Consider the following 19,505-nt stretch of genomic DNA (forward strand, 5'->3'; position numbering starts at 1 on the left):
CAAGTTTATTTGATTGGATAGATTTTATCAAAATAAAGTTCAATGGTTATGAAAATTTAACCCTAGTGAATCAGATGTGGAGTGCCTTAACTTGGTGTATATGGAATACTAGGAATGCAGCATTATTTAGAGGGATTGAGGCCTCTATTATGCATACAATGACTATGTTCTATGTTCTCTTTTCTATGTGCAGATATACAATCTCATATAATGAAATTCCAAAGGGCTCATGGGGAACCCTATCCAAGGCCTAGTCATAACATTTCTGAAGAACTTGCTCTTTTTCAAATTTTTGTGGATGGATCTTGGGACAGTACTTCAAAGAAAGGAGGTAGAGGGTGCATCATGTGGGATTACAATGATGGCTTTGTAGCGGCTCAAAGCAGATGTGGACTTAGTGCTTCAGCAACAGCAACCTTAGTTGAACTTGAAGCCATTTGAGATGGCATTATTCTAGGCTCCTCTTTAGGAGCGGTTGATTTGCATATTCATTCGGATTGTTTACCTGTTATTAGTGCCCTCCAATGTATCCAATCATCTTTAGATTGGATGTGTCTCAGTTTAGTTGTAGATATTTTAAAGCGTTGTTCTTTCTTTCTTAGGGTTTCTTTTAGTTATATTCCTAGAGTTGGCAATGGTTTTGTTGATTTCCTTGCTAAGGGTGCTTGCAGGTTATCTCTAGAAAGATCTTGGTGGGGTATACCACCTTTGTTTATAGTGGACTCCTCTCGTTTGTATAGGTCCTCGGACCTAATCTCTTTTGTTTAATATATTAGTTGTCTTTTTGTTTTGGCCAAAAAAAAAAAAAATTTTACTGTGTTTCTCTCTTGTACCGAGGATTGAAGGAGTGGAAAACTTTAGGGCCTGTTTGGTTACTTGAACCCAAAGATTTCAAATCTCTGGATTCATGAATTTGAGAATTATACCCGTTTGGTTGTAAAAATCTCCAGATTCATGAAATCTAGAGATTCACCTTTTTACACTAAAATCGTGAATCTGTAGATTTATGTGTAAGGGGTGAAATCCAGAGATTTCAAAAAAGCTATACATTTGCACATTCACAAAAATCATGTCGATCAAATAGTTTTTTAGGATGAATCCACAAATTTCATTCCACAACCAAACATTTAATTTTAAAAATTATGACTCCACAGATTTGAAATCTCTAGATATATGAAATCTCCAGACTCATGTAACCAAACAAGCCCTTAAGGACTCAATTCGAATTTTGTTGAAAAATGTTTAAACATTTTTGGATATTATTTTTTATTTAAATATATGTTTTAAATTTTTTTTAATCAAACAAGGACATTAAATTAGCCAAGCTGGATTAAAGTACACAGCAGAACAAGATACATTGTTTAACAAGCAAAAAGGTGGGTGTAACCACCAAACTTTAGAAACACCTAATAATCTAGATCCTTTAGCCAATAAATCAGCATTACAATTAGTTGATCTAGGAATAAAATATACATCCATGAAATCAAACAAAATCAATAAGGATCTAACGTTCTCAAAGGTAGAAAGACAAATCCAATCTAAGGAGTTTTCCTTTTTAAAGACAAAACCAATATATGTTTTAATTATGTCTTTTATGTTATGATTTTTAACGGAAATTTTAGTCCTATATCGGGTTGAAATGAGTTGATTATTTCGTTTATATATTGTAAGAACATATGTAATATATTTTTGGAGTTAAGGATTACATTTATGTCGTACGGTGCGAATTTATGTGCCATACGAACCAAGCCTGAACCTTGGTGTGATCTAATCATAGTTATATAGTTACATATTAATTAATATTAATAATTCTATATTACTTGGGACTTACGATGTGAACTCATGTGCAATGCGAACTAAGCCTAAACCTGGTGTGACCCACTTTCCCTTAGGGAGGTTAGCTGAATAGGTACCTTCTAGTAGGGAGTTGAGCTAAATATTGTTGGATGAAAGTGTGAAGATACCATTAGAGATGTACTTTTCTTTCGGGAGGTCAAATAAATAGGTACTTTCCTGTAGGGAGTTAAGCTGAATAGGTACCCTCACAGAAGGAGGTAACTTTACCCTTTTACCTATAGCCTTTGTGGCCTTATAAAAACTCATTCTCGAACTCATTTTTTATAATGAATTTTTCCCTCTTTCTCTCTCTCTCTCTCTCTCTCTCTCTCTCTCTCTCTCTCTCTCTCTCTCTCTCTCTCTCTCTCTCTCTCTCTCTCTATTATTGTTCCGTTAAGCAGTGAAAATAATTGATTACACCTAAAGTAACATTTATGTGCAACCTTAAAGATTTGGATTGACTGATTTTGGGAGTGAAAATACATTTGGTACCGATATTACACAATCAGTTTGTCTAAATACCTTAAAAAAAATACCTCTAATACGTTTCAACTCTAACCAAGTTTGTGATTACTACAATCTTTCAAGTGTCCATGCAGATTCCTCAACAAGCTTTCAGTCAAAACCGTGATTAAAATGTTAATTTTATTTAACTAATAATTTACTTATAAACAGAGAGGGAGATGTTAACTTGAAGTTGGACAACTGTCAGTAATATTCAAGGGTCTGGGTTCGGGGTTTCTTGCCAAAGTAGTTAATAAGGTACTTTCGGTTTGACTATAGTCCTTGCTTGATTGAACGAGACAGGGTGTAAACAGAGCAATGGACCACAAATTCACATTCACATTAAATGCTTGTTATCCCTTCTGCTCACACATGTGGAATGCAGCTTTTCGTCATAGGACCACTGATTCCTCGGTACACCAATGAAGAAGACGCATATGCTGCCTGTAAGTCTCACCTTTCATCTTTCTCTTTCATTCACTATAAATCCCATGGTAGATCTCCCTCCTTGCAACAGATCAGTGGTACTGCACCATCCTTGACGGTTGGTTGATCGTATGATGAGCAGGGCCGTTTAAAATGATCAAGCCGACCCTCACCAACGTTAAATTCCTATGGCATTCATGAGGAATTACATCATGACCAACTAGCCTGAACTGAACCAAGTATACTGATGATGATAATGCAAGAAAGAAGCCCTATTAAAGGACACCATTAAAACTCTAAGCGTGTTTTCCATCACTAAATGACGATGATGTTAAACGTAAAGTATTACAAATTTAGCAATTGTAAGCATTATCCTCCAGGTTAAGGGGGGGAAGGGAAAATTGATCCCTTATGAGTACAAACGCAGCTATGGGAAAAACAACATTAACACACAAGTAACTCAATCATACCATCAACACACTCACACATACCACTTCGAGGAGAAGCTGGTCATGGTACTGTCTTATTTCACGTCACGTCAGACCATAGTAAGGTCAGGTGACCAAAGAATGTGTTTTCTAAACCAAGATGAGATGCTGACTGCAAGAAAGTAACAGCTGCTGTTTCACGTTGTCTCCATGGAGCTTCACTTCGCCCAAGATAATAGGATGATGATGGCTTCACAGATATTTTCTGGCAAGCGCTCGAACCTTTGTATCAAAATGGGAAGATGTAATTCGGGACCCAGGCAAGTAGAGGGGATTAAGAAGAATCTGCCAAATTTTCAAATGTGAATTTTGTATGTTAGCAAACAAAGAAAAACTGCACAAACTAACATAAGAGTATTCACATTAAGGAAATGAAATCCACTAATTCTCCTAACACACACTATAAACAAATAGATGAACCTATAAAAGGGCAAACTGGGTGCCAAAGGATGATTCCACATAGGGTCCGGGGGGTTAGTTTTCCTACACAATCTTACCCCCACAACTTTTTCTAGGAGGTTGTTTCAATGCCATGACCTTGGGGCTACAACTGTGATCCACTAACCATTGCACCAAGGCCCGCCCCTCCCTTTCAAATAAATGAAACCATATTCAATGATAATGCACAAAATACAATTGAAGGAACCAATTTTCTACGTGAAGAAAGGCCAGGATATTGTGAAGGTCCCCTACAATCGGGTTCTAGAAACCATTGGCAGTTCATATTTACTTCTAAATGACAAGGGAAAAGAGAGAGAGGGGAGAGGAGGGGAGAAAGGGGAGGCAGGGATGAAGCTTCCTGACTAAGTCGGGCAATTTAAAGACATGTCAAAGTCAAGATAATATAAAAAGGCACCTCAAGGTATTCTTATTTTTATTATGGTAGTCTATGGTTTCCATTTGAAAACTAGCATGACAGTGAATTGCCTAGAACAGTGTCAATTACGAACCCTACTTGATGGGTTTCTCGTGTAATGCACACATGGATATGATGCAACTTCAATTGAGTTAGAGGTCCTCCCTAAAAAAAAGCCTTCCTGGAAACCTGAGGGAAGGTCCAAGGATTTTCTCTACCCAATCTAAAGATCAATCATAGGGATCAACAACTCAACTTGTTTTCCTGAAATCATACTCTAGCCTTCTCAAAATTTTCAGCAATAGCCTATTACTAGCAGTCATCTGGGCATGCTGTTATTCAGCATGTTATTCAGCAGCCCAAGTCTGGAGTACTGGAATTATAGAAGCAGAGAAAAGGGAGAAATGAGGCTTTTACCAGACATGGTATGATAGAATCACTAGTGAATACCCCTTCTTCAGTACTTTAGTGAATCAGATTAAAAAAATAAAAATAAATTGTAGGAATCCAGACTTTCAGCAATCCATTATATGAAGTATCAGCATTCATGTTCAGCAAAGACCTACAGTGTAACTCATTCTCCATACACAGGAATAAGAAAATATGTGGAAGTAAATTTTTAAAGCGAGGGGAAAAAAAAAGAAAAGAAAAGCAGGGCTTAGTAGTATACCTTTATGTAAAGCTCATGAACCTCTTGGAAGAAACTCTTAATTCCATCATCATTACGGGAATCATGAAGTAGCAAAAGTCGTGTATGTATGATAAGATCAGTCAAAGAAATTAAAGAATGTCATATGTGAAAACACACACGCACACAGGCCACAATGGCAACAAAATATTTCTCAAATGGAAGAGAATTACAATCTCTCTGGTTCATCCGTTCGTTCTGTCAAATAGTAAAATACAAGTAAATGTTTTCTGTCCCAGAACATGACCCACCCCAGTGCCCCTCTGTCCGTCAGTTTCCTCCCCTCTATGAATGACATTTCTGCCCTATTGGGGGGATGAGAGAAACAGAACTCGTGTGGCACTGGTACGGGCCATGCACCCCACCCACCCTCTCAGACAGAAACTCATCCCAGCAATATTTATTCTCTGCATATCAATTTTTAATATGGGAAGGATATGACCTGCAGTAACATAAACTGACACCACCAAATCATTAAACCTGTCTACTGCCTTCAAGAACCTGCATGAAGAATATCACAAGAAAAAATTTACCAGAAAGGGGATAAGATTATGAAAACCATGAGACCATCACAAAGAGGGAACTAAAATGGCTAACATGAACCTCTTAATTAAGTAATATTTAAAATAAAATCTGCCACGGAATCTCACATAGCACTTGTATTCCATGCAATGTCTTGAACAATATCCAAAGCTGCATGCAGTATGAATTGATGCTGGTGGGCAGCTTCTTCTTTCTGTCACAATGCTAAAGATCAGTATCAATCCTAAATGATTACTAAGTAAAACAGCATTGAGTCAAAATCAGCATACTGAAGATAAAATGTATACTAAGTTGCAGTGGAGTAGCACATATTATAATGGTGAAACAGCTAACACATTTTGGTTGAGATACAGTTGAATGACAACAAAACGCAATAGGAACATAATAACTTAACATTCCATAGTGCTATCTAGAACAATATATGGTTAGGAGACTGAAATGTAATTTCTTAGAAGAGCCTAGTAGGGAATTTTAAACTGTATGGTGAACTTTGCATAATTCCCATGTAATGCGTGAGGTTTGGGTATTTCTCAATAAAATATCTAAACATCCAACAACTGAAAAAAGGAATTCAAATCCACAAACTGGACTGTAAGTAGGGAAAGTTCAAATTCACAAACTCAATTGCTAACGGGTAGAAATAATTATCATACTCTTCACAGGTAGGCAAGGTGGATTAATGTCAAATACACGAAATGAAAGAAGTTGAAATGATAACAAAATAATAGCACAAAAGCTTTCCCTACATATAAACTGGCTGAAAATTTAAGTATTTCACTAGGAAAGCCATTCAATATTATAACTATGAAAAAGGAAACTGAAAAAAGTCAAGCAAAGTATTGGACACCATATCATCTCAAAACTGCATAAAAATAAAACTCCCCATTAGAATAAGGACGTCAAATTAAATATGGCAAAGGAGATGCCCACGCAAAGTACACATGGAGATAATGAATACAGGTGGGAAAAAATAAAGAAAAAAAAAAAAAAAAGGAAAGCATACCTTAAGTGCAGAGCCCACTTCAGCTTCATATATAGGAATGTCATTTCTGCTGACAATAATGAAGCATGCTGTACCTGCCATATTCTTCTATACCAGAAAAACTAGCACACTCTGATGGGCTTCAAACTTCAAAACAAAGTAAAGCAAAGTCAAAGACTTTGCACAAACAAAAAGATACAAGATCAAGTAGTAACTGAGAATAAGTTACAGACTTATTCTAATGTGAAAAGCTCCAAGATCAAGTAGTAACTGAGAATAAGTTACTGACTTATTCTAATGTGAAAAGCTCTCAAATAATATGAATAGTAGCACATAAATAGTTTATCAACTCCTTGTATAGTCGGTACAATGTTTTACTTGCAGTAGAAACAACCCAATAAATAGTTTATCAGCTTATACATAAAATCACAATAATTTCTTACAGGTTCCTTCTCTACAATTTAAAAAAAATAATAATAAAATATATAAATATATATATATATATATATAAATCATTAAGCAGGGATTAACCATTAAGTCCTAACTCAGTTTTCCATTTAGTAAGTCTAACTCAATTTGGCAATTCTTGAGCTAAAAAAAAATTTTAGAAAAGAAAAACAAAAAAGCATATTTTCCTATTGCCAACCATTGGTTCCTTAAACGTTCAATTAAATTGGAGGAAGGGAGTTTAACTTACGGTAAGGGACTGAACTTCTATTATAGGTGCAGACATAAGTATCATCTAATTAAGACATGGATCAGGGTAGGGATGAGTAGCAAGTCAAACAACAAACACCAGCAATGATCCTAAGGGTGTAAATCGATATGGTATCAGCAATCTAGGAAGGTATTGGTACCCTACCAAATTTCAATACCAGAAACTGTACCGTACCGATTCCTATATGGTACGGTGTGAGAAAATGGTATGGTATGATTTCGATATGAAAACAGTATGAATTGGTTTTGAATTTTCAAGGGCTGGCCTCATATATCTTTTGAAAGAACAGAAAGTAGATAAACTAACAAAAAGATAAAGTGAGAAGAAGCAGAAAAACCATGGAAGAAAATGGTAGCAGTAGGCTCCAAAATAAATTATGAATATTCATATCATTCACTAAAAGCATTGACGTTAGTGATAGGATTTAAGTGGTGTATTTCAGGTAGCTAGTCCTATACAAATGATATCAATTTTACCACATTCGAATTGATGCTAGCCCATTTGCAAAAATCTTGGGCAACTCTATCATCTAAATACAACTAGTCCCACCTAAGGTATTTCAGAGAGAAAGATAAAAATATTGGAGCCAATCACCCTCAGATGTAGTTTTGAACCTGCTAAAGAGTAAACAAAAAGAAGTACTGAAAAGATTTAATGAACAAGAAGATTGGTAAAATAATGAAAGTACGAAGTTTGGGATATATATGAATTAGTGCCTTTTTTGGGTAAAAATTTAGTGCCTATTCCAAACACTTAGTAATGTGAGATGAAAAGAATCAACAAGTACTGTAACACTTGTGTATATTAAGTGATGTATGTGTAGAAGAAATCCTAACTAGAAAGATGATGGGTGTTAATGAATTAGTAAATTAATCCTATTCCTACTAAAAGATAAAACTTTTACTGAACAGATTAAATTTTTCAAAACTCCAAACAGATAAAACTTTTCAAGATAGCAAACAACACACAATAATCAGAGTCACCTTTTTCTTTTTGGGTAAATCAGAGGCACCTGAAAGGCTGAAACTAGCTACCAAAAGTAAAATCTGCAGCAAACTACAACTTAAACAACACAGACAAGTATCCCATTCAGTCTAGATTGCAAATCCAATAAAGAAACAATACTCCCAACCCAAATAGGCTTGGCCCTTTCAAGGTTTATTGGTCCAATGGCCCAAGGGGTTGCTTCATGAATTGGAGAAGTAGCAGCACAGGTTTTCTTCCTTTTAACATATTTCAGGTCAAACAGCTTCTTATTTACATCAGATTCTGATCTAGACCTATTGGTTCATAATCAAACATCCTATCCCTTTCTTTGTATACTATTTCCTTCTCTCAATAAAGTACAAATTTATCTACTGTTGTTGTCCTTGCTGAAGTTTGATATTGGAAGGGGTATTCACCAACTAGTACTGCGTTTCAGATTCTGTTGAGATTAAATCACAGCAAGGGATTCCCAAATAACAGTTGGTGGCAACCCTGTTATTGGGCTCCAAATTGCTGAAGTTCGTACTGCGTGCCAAAAAGCACACTACCCTAATCTTTTGAGGTGTAAAAAATCCTCATAGTAGGGTCCTTCAACAAGAGTTTTAGCAAGATCAGACTTCTTGATCTGTCGTAAGATATCACTTGATTTTGGATTATGGGTTTTCAACTAAGCCAAGTAATCACCGGTTACTGTAGAAAAAAGATGAATTCTAATGAAATGTGTATTCTTTATGCCAAAATGCAAGATTCTATTAAATTCACCTCCCCCTCAATTCGATTATATATCAAATGTTCTCTTCCATTTTCATTGATAATCATTTTTTCCTTCAATCATTACCCCTAAAACCTGTGAAACCAAGACCGCGCTAAACCTTGCGATCAGAAGATCACGGTTACCTGAGGCTTGGATTTTCAGCGTTGAATTGGTAACCTGCAGCAACGTTTTACCTTCTGTCTGGGGTTCCAATACCTAAAATCAGAGAGAATAGGGTTTCAGAGATGCAGCAGAATGAAAGAGGGAAAGAGCATTACCTTCACAGTCCACCAGGGGTTGCAGAGAGCTCAGTCGACAAAGACAACAGGCTTGCTTTGGGATCTGAGTGAAATTTACAATCGGTTCGTTCTTGGGACACACAAGAATGAACCGTTTCATCAAACCTATTCGTCCTTTTATCTATTCCAAGCAAACCGAACTGAACCGAACCGAACCGAACCGAATCGGATTAAGGGGATTCGATTTCCTGGTTAACCCACTCCAAGCAGCACCTTCCATCTGATTTTTGCTGCACCATACAATCAGGAAACACACATAAGATGGATGGATGGGTGAAGTTCAATACTGATGCATCATGGAAGAAAGACAGTGCTGCTGGACTGGGCTTCTTAATCAGAAATTCACATAGAGAATGCATCTTAGCCGTCTCTACGTCTACCCCAAGCTCAATCAGCTTTTGAAGCAGAAGCTTTGGTACTTAGAAATGGACTCCTCTATGCGTTGGGGGTGGGGGTGTCATGATAGAGTGTGGGTGAATTAGACTGCCTCGAATTGGTCTAAGCCGTTGAAACTTATCCTTGAGAATATTAAATTTCTTATTTCTATGTTTATTGAGAGTAGAATTAGTCATGTTCTCAGGGAGATTAACAGCTGTGCTGACTCACTTACTAGTAAGGCCCTGTTTTCACATACATCGAATCCTTGGATCGAGGACCCACTCGTCTTGGATTCCTATATTGTATCCTATCATTCTTAATGAAGTTCTTATTAACCAAAAAAAAAAATCCAGCTAGAAATTCAGCCTTCTTCCAAGTTCCTGCCTCCGTTATTTCTACGCTATCAATGAAATTAATTAGCTAAGCTGAGTCAAAATCCATCCGTGGCTACCATCAAGTCAAAGTCTCCTTCTGGCTTCTGCCATGTGAAGCAAACGTAGAAAGGCAAAATTGAATCGATCTAGACCTTGTTAGAGAGTAGTCCACGTATGTTGTTTCTAGAAGACGTCTTAGTTCACATGTGTTGTTTCTAGTCTCTTCTATTGTCTTTATATATACTTGTATATCCTATATTCAATATTATGATTGAATTCATTTCATAATATCTTCTGTCATGGTATCAGAGCCTTTGACAAGTGTCTCTTTGGTCCTATCTTTTCAAACTTTATCTTGCTTTTTCTTTCTTTCTTTACAGTTTCGTCTAGCTTTCTTGACGGTTCCGCCATGATTTCTGCAACTTCCTCTGTCGTTTCTCTAAATGTTCAATCTGTTCTACCATTAAAGCTTTCCAACACGAATTATCTCCTATGGCGTGCTCAATTCCTTCCACTCCTCCGTGATCATAACCTGTTTGGTTATGTTAATGGAAGCTTTCCTCGCCCGGTTGTGTCTTCATCGGTTTCTAATGGATCTGCTCATGGTGATGATGGATCTGCTCTTGGTGATGCATCTTCCAGACCTTCAAGTGTTTCTACATCATCACCTGTTTCTTCCTCATTTGGCTCTGTTGTGGATCTTTGGGATCGTCAGGATCAACTGGTCCTCAGCTGGTTAATTTCTTCTCTTACAGAGGCAACACTTCCTCACATTGTCTCTGCAAGAACCTCTCATGAGGCTTGGCAAACTTTACATCGGGTCTTTGCTCCATCTTCCCGCTCACATATAATGGATCTTAAAGAACGGCTTTATCATGTTCACATGGGCTCCCTTGTATCCCTCTTGCTTCCACCAAACCAAACCCAACAAATAAAAAAAAATACATATCAAAAGAAAAACCAAATTCAAAAGACATTACTTGGGCCATCCAAGTGAACACCCCTAACCAAGAAAACCAAGAACAGCCATATCGTCTCATGTAAACAAAATAATAGTATTTTCTAGCAAATGCTACCCTAGTATAATAATGTGCCAATAGCTAAAGATAATTGTAACAACACTGACAACATGACACATTTGAGACCACAAGCTACTTCAACTGCGAAGCATCCATTGTTCGGAACAAATTTTTCTAAAAACATTCAAACCCTTATAGCATTTCTACATTTTTAAAAGGAGCAAATTATGTAGTTTGGTGGAGACTGATGATGAGAATAAATGTTAGAGATAGAGGTAGCACAAAGTGGATATGAAGCTTCCTTTCTGCTGGGACTGATGTGGCAAATCTCATACCAAAGGTAGCACAAAGTGGATACATACTTGAATCTTTGGCCTCTATAAAATCCAGGGATTTGCTTGCAGTCTGCAGATTCAGACTCGAACAATCAGAGAATAAGTAGTAACTACTATGGACATGGCCTAATCATCCCAAACTAAATAATTGTCATTAGCTCCTTGTTGGGCTGGTAGAACTTTGTTGGCAATCATAGGAGGTGGCCCTATTGAAGGGTCTTGCATTTGGACCTGAAGCATATGCACATGAATTGACAAATCAACCACCACCCACAGAAAAAGCAACACTTCTAACATAGAAACAGCAGGAAGACAGGAATTGGCATTACAACAAAACGAAAATAAAATGGAGAGAATGAGCAAAAAAAAAAAAAAAAAGTGTGTTTTATCTCCTTACTCCATCATTGAATAAATAGAATGGAATAACTTGAAAGTTTGAGTTTGGTTGAAGCCAGTGGACTGGAGCTTGTGCACCAAGAAAAGCCAAAAAAAAAAGTCTGATTTTGCCATTGTTCTCTGCCCTGAAAATCTGATTCTTCCCAGTGTCACCTCTTCTCCTCACCAGCCCTTCACCACATTCAGCTAGGATAACAACTGAGCTGTTTTTATTGTATTAAATGGCAGAATATCATCCACGGAAACATGCTGTAGTTTCACTTACATTAAAAAAAATTACTGTGATTTCGAAAGCAATCAATCTGCCGACAATTAAAAAACCATACAGTACCAACGCAACGATGCAGCACCATTAACTTTGATCATGACAAGAAAGAAAAAGAAATCAAAAAAATCTGTACACCAATACAAGAAATTAAGAGTGAATGCCCATCTTTACTAGTTGCAAAAACAGTAAGGCAGATATAGCAATGCACAATTGGAAGATCACCAAGGCTCTCGTAAATAGATGGAATATTGATACAAACAAAGGCTTGTCCTCTGTTTCTGTTGTATCCAAAGATATGATTGATGATTTTCAATTGATTAAAGCAAAAATATGGAACAATATAGATGAATCCCTATGAGGAGAGACACCCATTTATAAATTTTGGGGAAAGATGAAAACAGAGCAATATATCGATCATAGAAGAACCTGAGATAAAAAGAAAAAAAATCAACTATTTCCTACCCTTGATTGTAATGCTTCTCACGATTCCACTCACCAATAGATGCTGACTTGCACTTTTGTTATTTGTTAATGCTACGAACAAATTCTTTCAGCTTTCAGAGCCTTAGCAGAGACACAGAACAAGACTCACCAAATCCAGAAACAGTTAGGGTTTGAGAGGGTTCTAAACACACCTCAAGTAAATGCAGTAGCAGAATGTCTCTTCCTTTCTCAAGAATGCCAGAAGTAGAGAAGTTTTGAAGCAGAGCGAATTTAGAGTTGAGAAGAAGTGAAAGCTCGGGTTAGGGTTTGAGAGGGCTTTCATAAAATAATGCATTTTTACCGTTATACCCCCATCTTGATTTTAAAATTTCAAGTGTACCACCGCATAAATGAAGAGGATGAATTATCCCTTGTAATCCACAATGGATTTTTTGTCTTTGGAGATTTTTATATTATTTTAAATAAAAATCAAAATGATAATAAATGTCAAATCATTTAAAACAATAAAAATCTCATAATAGACAATGAGAATTGATACTTAAAAGAGCCTTAAGCCCAAGTCTGCGCTGAGGTGGGGCATACTTGTAAGGAAAAGACCAGCGGGGAATAGAACTCAGCTTATTGAACTAGAATCAGTGGTAAACTAGGGTGCTGCAAAATTTCAAATTTGAGCTACAGAACTTTTGATTTGCAACCTCCAACATAATAGCCAACTGCCACCCCCTACCCCAAAAACAAAATGATGACGGTTGTAAAGATGACCTTGTGATATGGAGAGTTTATGATCTGACCGGGTTCATACCTAGTCTGACCCTCGACCCCGGTCGAGACGGAGAAAACCGAATCGCTCCCGAGCGAACCGGAGCCGGAAGATGGCTTGCTGAAGAAGAAAGATTATTCTGCTGCAAGCGTGCCCTAATCTTACTTATGGATTAGGGTAATCACCCTGATGACAGCAGACTCAAACTGACGGCTGCGGATAATCATCATCAAAGGGATAACTATCGCATAACCTAACGGTTATCTCAGGAGTCCTCTACTAGCCCAAACTAGTAGAAGTCTATCGCTCAACGGATCTTATTGATAAGATCCAACGACAACCTGAAGAAGGCTCGAGTGCATCCAACGAAGGAGATTCGAAGGTACACTCTATATAAACCTCACTACCATACAAGGTGAAGGAGGGATCAATCGATCAAAAAGAATACTATCTGAGACTCGGGTTCGGATACATCCGATAGATCCAAACTATCAGCGTCCTGCTATCTAGATCACCTTTCCCGTTTCTTCATTCATTAGCTCGTGCTTCTAGCAAAGCCGTTTGTGATTAAGTTCATCAAGCGACTTAGCCTTCGGAGGTGGACTCCCGACCCCGGCGGTCGGGCCACATCCGACGCTTTCGTTTTGCGAGGACATCACGTGGAGATCCAAGGGTGAGCAGATTTTGGACGCATCATTTGGCGCCGTCTGTGGGAACGACTTGAAAAAGCCATGGTGACTAGATCGGCAGCCGCAGCAGCCGCTGCACAACGCAATTCCGGTGTTCATATACCTGGGGTGAATAATCCAGATATTCCCCAGGAAAGCCAAAATCCTATCGAGGTGGATAATGGGCAGGGAGGACGTAATCTTCCTCCTGATACAATCCAAGATCAATTGGATCAGGTAAAGATTCAACTCTTGGAGGTGAGCCAAGCACTCCGCGTGCTCACCAGACGAGTGGTTTTACCACAAGAACACGATCAACACGATTCAGGGGAGACGTGCATTGCCACGTGATCAAATACCACGTGACCAAAGAATGGTTGAAGACCGGAATGTTGATCAGAATTTCCGTGAAGGAGACCGAGGACTTCGGAGGATTGATGATCAACCAAGGCGAGGCGATCGGTTCGACAAACCGCAAGAGAGTACAACCGATTCAAATACAAGGTTGGATACGGGGGTAAGAACTCACTCACCCTTTGTCGGAAGAACCGTTCGTGATGATCGATCGAGCGATTCGTGACGAGGGAAACGTTCGTGAAGGACGGGCTGTTCGTGATGATCGAGTAGCACGTGATGATCGTGTTAATCGAGGTCGTGATCGTATTCTTGAAGATCACCCGACCCAGTTGGTCAAGAATTGGCCAACATCAATGAGAAGTTAGGGCAATTGGCTAAGGGAAGAATAAGCGAGGATATTTACTCGGTCATTCGGAAGACTCCTTTTCTTGAGCCAATTGCGGGATATCGGTTTCCCCATAACTTCCGTTTGCCTACCTTCTCAACATTCGATGGCTCTCGGAGATCCAACAGCTCACATCGGCTATTACCAACCGACCATGGCGGTTTCGGGTAAGTCGATGAAATTTTATGCGGGGTTTCGGTTCATCTCTAACTGGAGCGGCACAAAAGTGGTTTTCTAACCTCCCCTCGGGAAGGATCGTAAACTTTGACGAATTGGCGCGCCAATTCATAGGGCGATTCCATAGTGGGATACGGGTCAAGAAAACGGAAGAAACCTTGTTTCTTGTCAAACAAGGAAAGAACGAATCGATCGGAGAGTTTCGAAAAGATTCAACAAAGTGACGATGGAGATAGAAAACTTGGATGAATAGGTAGCGAGAACCGCTCTATTCACGGGACTCACAAATCGGAAACTCCTGGAGTTATTACTACGGGATATACCCACGACTTATGCTTGAGTTGGTACGAGAGATGCCGAAGCGGCTGAAGTCATGGAGATTCTAGATGCGCGCCAAGGAGATAATAAAGTCTCCAATAAGGAACAAAAGGCTCCTGAGCGAAGCGAGAAGCCAAAGAAGAATGTTCACGATCGGGTTGGAAGATCCCAACCTTGGCGCCAAAGATCCCCCGGTAGAAGTGAGTACACTCCATTGAATGCTCCTCGGGCCGATATTTTGAATATCCTCAAAAGAAAAAATATTTTGAAGTGGCCGCCTAAAATTCTTTTGAAACCCGGAGAGCAGCGGGATCGGGAAAAGTATTGCCGATTCCACAAGGACTATGGTCATTACACTAATGAGTGTCGTCATACGAAGGCGGATATTGAGAGATTGATATCTCGGGGACATCTGTCCGATTTTGTTAGCGAGGAGAAGGGAGGAGCCACGTGGGCCACGTGCGGCTGCCCCTAAAAGGAATTGTTCGGTTAGTTCGAACGATCGAGGGAGGCCCCGAAGTCTAAAAAAGGCAAGGAGGTGATTGAAAGCTGCTACTCGGTCACCGATTCTTACCATCTTTGGGGGTCCAGAGCCCGAATCATTCCGGAGTTTAAAAACCAAATCCAAATTTGTTGGAGCCGGAGAGGCGCGAGAAGCGGAAGAAAGCTGAATGGTGAAGATTCTATCACCTTTAGCGAAAAAGACGAAAGAGATATTTGTTTACCTCATGATGATGCTATAGTCATCAAGGTAGAGATTGCACGGCGGGAAGTGCATAGAGTATTGATTGATACGAGTCTGCAGCTGACCTAATTTCTTACGAAGTGTATCAAAAATTGAAGGTGGATCGGGACTTGATGAAACCTTCATCTACACACCTATATGGCTTTGCGGGGTCATCTGCAGTAGCGGAAGGATCGGTTCGGTTGGATCTTTCCATTGGAAGTTTTCCTAAAGAAACAACTGTCCGAATCAATTTTTTGGTGGTTCGAGAACTACCAGCCTATAATATGATTCTCGGGCGACCATCTTTATCCAAGATAGGTGCTATTGTTTCGACAAAGCACCCGAAGATAAAATTCCCGGCGATATGGGAATCGGTCAAGTCTCCTCTCGACCGGAAGATCTCTCGGCGGTGTTATGTTGCCTATTTAAAAGACAAGGAGGGTCCGAGGAAGGTTACTGCCCTCCCCATAGAAGTTCGAGATGATCGGGAAGAGACGAGAGATGCAAAGGCCCGAACCGGTGGAGAAAGCTGGAGCAAATCCAGCTATGTACCGAGGATGAGAAAAAGATTACTTATGTCGGGTCACGAACAGTGGAAGAGTTTAAAGATGAGTTGAAGTTATTTCTTCAACAAAATAAGGATGTATTCGCATGGTCTGCGAGGACATGCCGGGGATCGATCGGGCCATTGCAGAGCACAAACTCTGGATAGACCCTAAGGCGAAACCGGTGATACGAGAAAAGAAGAAATTTCTCTATTGAAAAGTATGAAGCCGTTCGGAACGAAGTTGAAAAACTTAAGAATTCTGGTTTCATAGAACCAATCGAGTGCCCAACTTGGTTGGCCAACGTGGTGATGGTGAAAAAGGCGAATGGGAAGTGGAGGATGTGTACGGACTACACGGATCTAAACAAAGCTTGCCCAAAAGATTGCTACCCGTTGCCTCGGATTGACCTCTTGATAGATGCTATCGCAGGATATGAAACTTTAAGTTTCATGGATGCCTACTCGGGTATAATCGGATCCTTATGAATAAGGAGGATGAGAAGTATACGGCTTTCATGACTGATCGTGAAAGCTATTATTACAAGGTCATGCCTTTTGGCCTGAAGAATGCGGGAGCAACATATCGAGAGGGCCGTCAACAAGATTTTCAAAGAGCTGATAGGAAAGAATGTTGAAGCATATGTTGACGACATGCTTTGGTGAAAAGCTTTACAAAAGCAAATCACATTGCAGATTTGGTCGAGGTTTTCTCGATGCGAGGAAACATCAAATGAAGTTGAACCCCGAAAAATGTGCCTTTGGAGTCTCCTCGGGCAAATTCTTGGGTTTCATGGTATCACGAGAGGGAATTGAGGCAAATCCTGCCAAAATACAAGCTCGATTGATATGGAAGCTCCCAAAACCGTTCGGGATGTACAATGTTTGACGGGGAGAGTTGTTGCCTTAAGTCGATTTATCTCCAAGTCCGGAGAAAAATGTTTGCCTTTCTTCAAGGCACTTAAAGACCTGAAGGGCGATAAGGAAGCAAAGTGGACTGAAGAGTGCCGAGAAAGCTTTCGAGGAATTAAAAGAAGCACTTGGACAACCACCGATCCTGTCCGGACGAGAGAAGGGGGAAATATTACAGCTATATCTAGCGACATCCCTTTCGGCGGGTCGATGCAGTACTTGTTCGGGAGAAAGATAAGAAACAGTGGCCGATTTACTATGTAAGCCACGTGTTGCTAGATGCGGAGACAAGATATTCGCAAATTGAGAAGCAGGCTCTGGCTCTCATGATGGCCGCCAGGAAGCTAAGGCCATATTTTCAAGCTCATCCAATTGAGGTATTTACAACTTTTCCTCTTAGTAAAGTTCTTAACAAACCTGATTTGTCCGGAAGGATGGTATCCTGGTCGGTTGAGCTAAGTGAGTTCCAAGTGAGTTTTAAGCCCAGAGCGCAATCAAGGCTCGGGCATTAGCCGACTTTGTAGTAGAAACTACTGCACCAGTGGAACCCACCATTGAGGATCCCATTATACCAACCACTTGGGAGGTATATGTGGATGGTTCGAGTAATAAAGATTGAGCAGGCGCTGGAATTCTATTAAAAAGTCCAGCATGATTTATTATTCGATATGCTTTGAGATTCGCATTTGATGCAAGTAATAACGAAGCGGAATATGAGGCCACGATAGCGGGACTTCGGTTGTCAAAGGCATTAGCTATTGCAGATGTTACTATTTATAGTGACTCTCGACTTATAGTCAACCAAGTCCCGGGGGAGTATGACATTAAAGAACCACGCTTGCAAAAATATCGGGAGATAGTGCGGGCATTTCAGAACCAATTTCGGAATTTGAAGATATCTCGGATTTCGAGGAATGAAAATTCAGTGGCGGATGAGCTATCCCGACTAGCCAATGCCAAGGAAAAGAATCTAGACCCTTCGGTCTACATTGAAGAGGTAAACTTTCCAAGTTATCATGAGAAAGAAATTTCTTATATTGAAGCAAAACGTTCTTTGGATGGATCCAATAATCGAATATCTAAGAGATGACAAGTTACCGAGGATCCGGTAGAGGCAAGGTTGATCAAGATTCGATCAGCTAGATTTGTCATTCGGAATGGGAGACTATACAAAAGATCTTATGCTTGGACCCCTTATGAGATGTATAGGCCCCGAAGGAGTAAAATCAGCTTTGGCTGAGGTTCATGAAGGAATTTGTGGCGCTCACATGGGTGGCAAAGCCCTGGCCCACAAAATTCTAAGACTTGGGTTATATTGGCCTAAGATCCAAGAGGCTGCTATGGACTACGTTCGTCGATGTAGTAACTGTCAAATTCATGCTACGATGTCGAAGCGCCCGGCGGAAATTATGACTTCAATTCTAAATCCCATTCCCTTTGCAATGTGGGGAATTGATATCATGGGCAAATTCACCAAGGCATCGGGCGGACGGGAATATCGATAGTAGCAATTGATTACTTCACAAAATGGGTAGAAGCCGATTGCACTGGCGACAATTGCTGAGAAAAAGTGGAGAAATTTGTGCTTGAATCAATCATATATCGCTTTGGGATTCCAAAGATAATTGTCATGACCATGGTACTCGGTTCGATTGTCCACAATTTGAGCAATTCTGTGGAACATATATGATCGAGCATCGTATGTCCTCGGTGGCATACCCCCAAAGCAATGGCCAGGTAGAGGTTACTAACCGAACGCTCTTTGGAAGGAATAAAGAGAAGACTCGAAGCGACAAAGCTTCTTGGGTCGAAGAACTACATAATGTATTGTGGGCTTATAGAACTACGGTTCGAACACCTACAGGAGAAACTCCATTCAGGTTGGCATATGGATCCGAAGCATTGGCTTTGTGGAGATAATGGCGGGGACGTTACGGGATCGTGAGTTCGAGGAAAAAGCAAATGAACAAGGACTGCTTGATAGTCTTGATTTGTTGGACGAAGTTCGGGCAAAGGCAATAGCACGAACTCAACATTATCAAAGAAGGATAGCGTCTCATTATAATACTCGAGTGAAGAATCGTCGGTACTTAGCCGGAGATTTGGTGTTGAGAAACACCCTAGCTTCCGACCCGCGTCACCAAAGAAAGTTGGACCCTTCCTGGGAAGGACCCTATATGGTTGTGAAACCGGTCGGTTCAGGAGCTTATAGGCTGAAGAACATAGATTCCCAGAAAGAGTTGGATCGTTACGTGGAATGCTAGGCATCTCAAAAAGTTTTATCCTTGAGGATGATTTCGATTTTGTTCGTGATGTAATCATTTTCAACTCAATCAATGCAATTTTTGGCTTTCAACAAACT

The 19,505-nt window shown here is 39.7% G+C and overlaps 1 protein-coding gene across 8 annotated transcripts; it reads right to left on the minus strand.

Moving 5' to 3' along the window:
• Window positions 1-2,566: 2,566 nt before the first annotated feature.
• On the minus strand, window positions 2,567-12,576 carry LOC149019820 (uncharacterized). 8 transcript variants are annotated; one of them, XM_089147785.1, is made up of 8 exons: window positions 12,348-12,576; window positions 9,061-9,311; window positions 8,926-8,998; window positions 6,345-6,470; window positions 5,449-5,534; window positions 5,235-5,299; window positions 4,781-4,863; window positions 2,567-3,539 (listed from the first exon to the last, which is right to left on the minus strand). In XM_089147785.1, the coding sequence occupies exons 4-8, from the start codon at window positions 6,423-6,425 to the stop codon at window positions 3,447-3,449; spliced, it is 408 nt and encodes a 135-aa protein (XP_089003911.1). In that variant the 5' UTR covers window positions 6,426-6,470; window positions 8,926-8,998; window positions 9,061-9,311; window positions 12,348-12,576; the 3' UTR covers window positions 2,567-3,446. The 8 variants fall into 8 exon arrangements, with proteins under 8 accessions (XP_089003911.1, XP_089003907.1, XP_089003914.1 ...); XM_089147781.1 differs by having other exon boundaries at window positions 12,314-12,576; XM_089147788.1 differs by lacking the exons at window positions 8,926-8,998; window positions 9,061-9,311 and adding an exon at window positions 11,215-11,418.
• Between the last annotated feature and the right edge of the window lie 6,929 nt (window positions 12,577-19,505).

Source organism: Hakea prostrata, chromosome 3 (genome assembly GCF_041222555.1).
Source record: "Hakea prostrata isolate BN-2017 chromosome 3, UWA_Hpros_2, whole genome shotgun sequence".
NCBI classification, from domain to species: Eukaryota; Viridiplantae; Streptophyta; class Magnoliopsida; order Proteales; family Proteaceae; genus Hakea; species Hakea prostrata.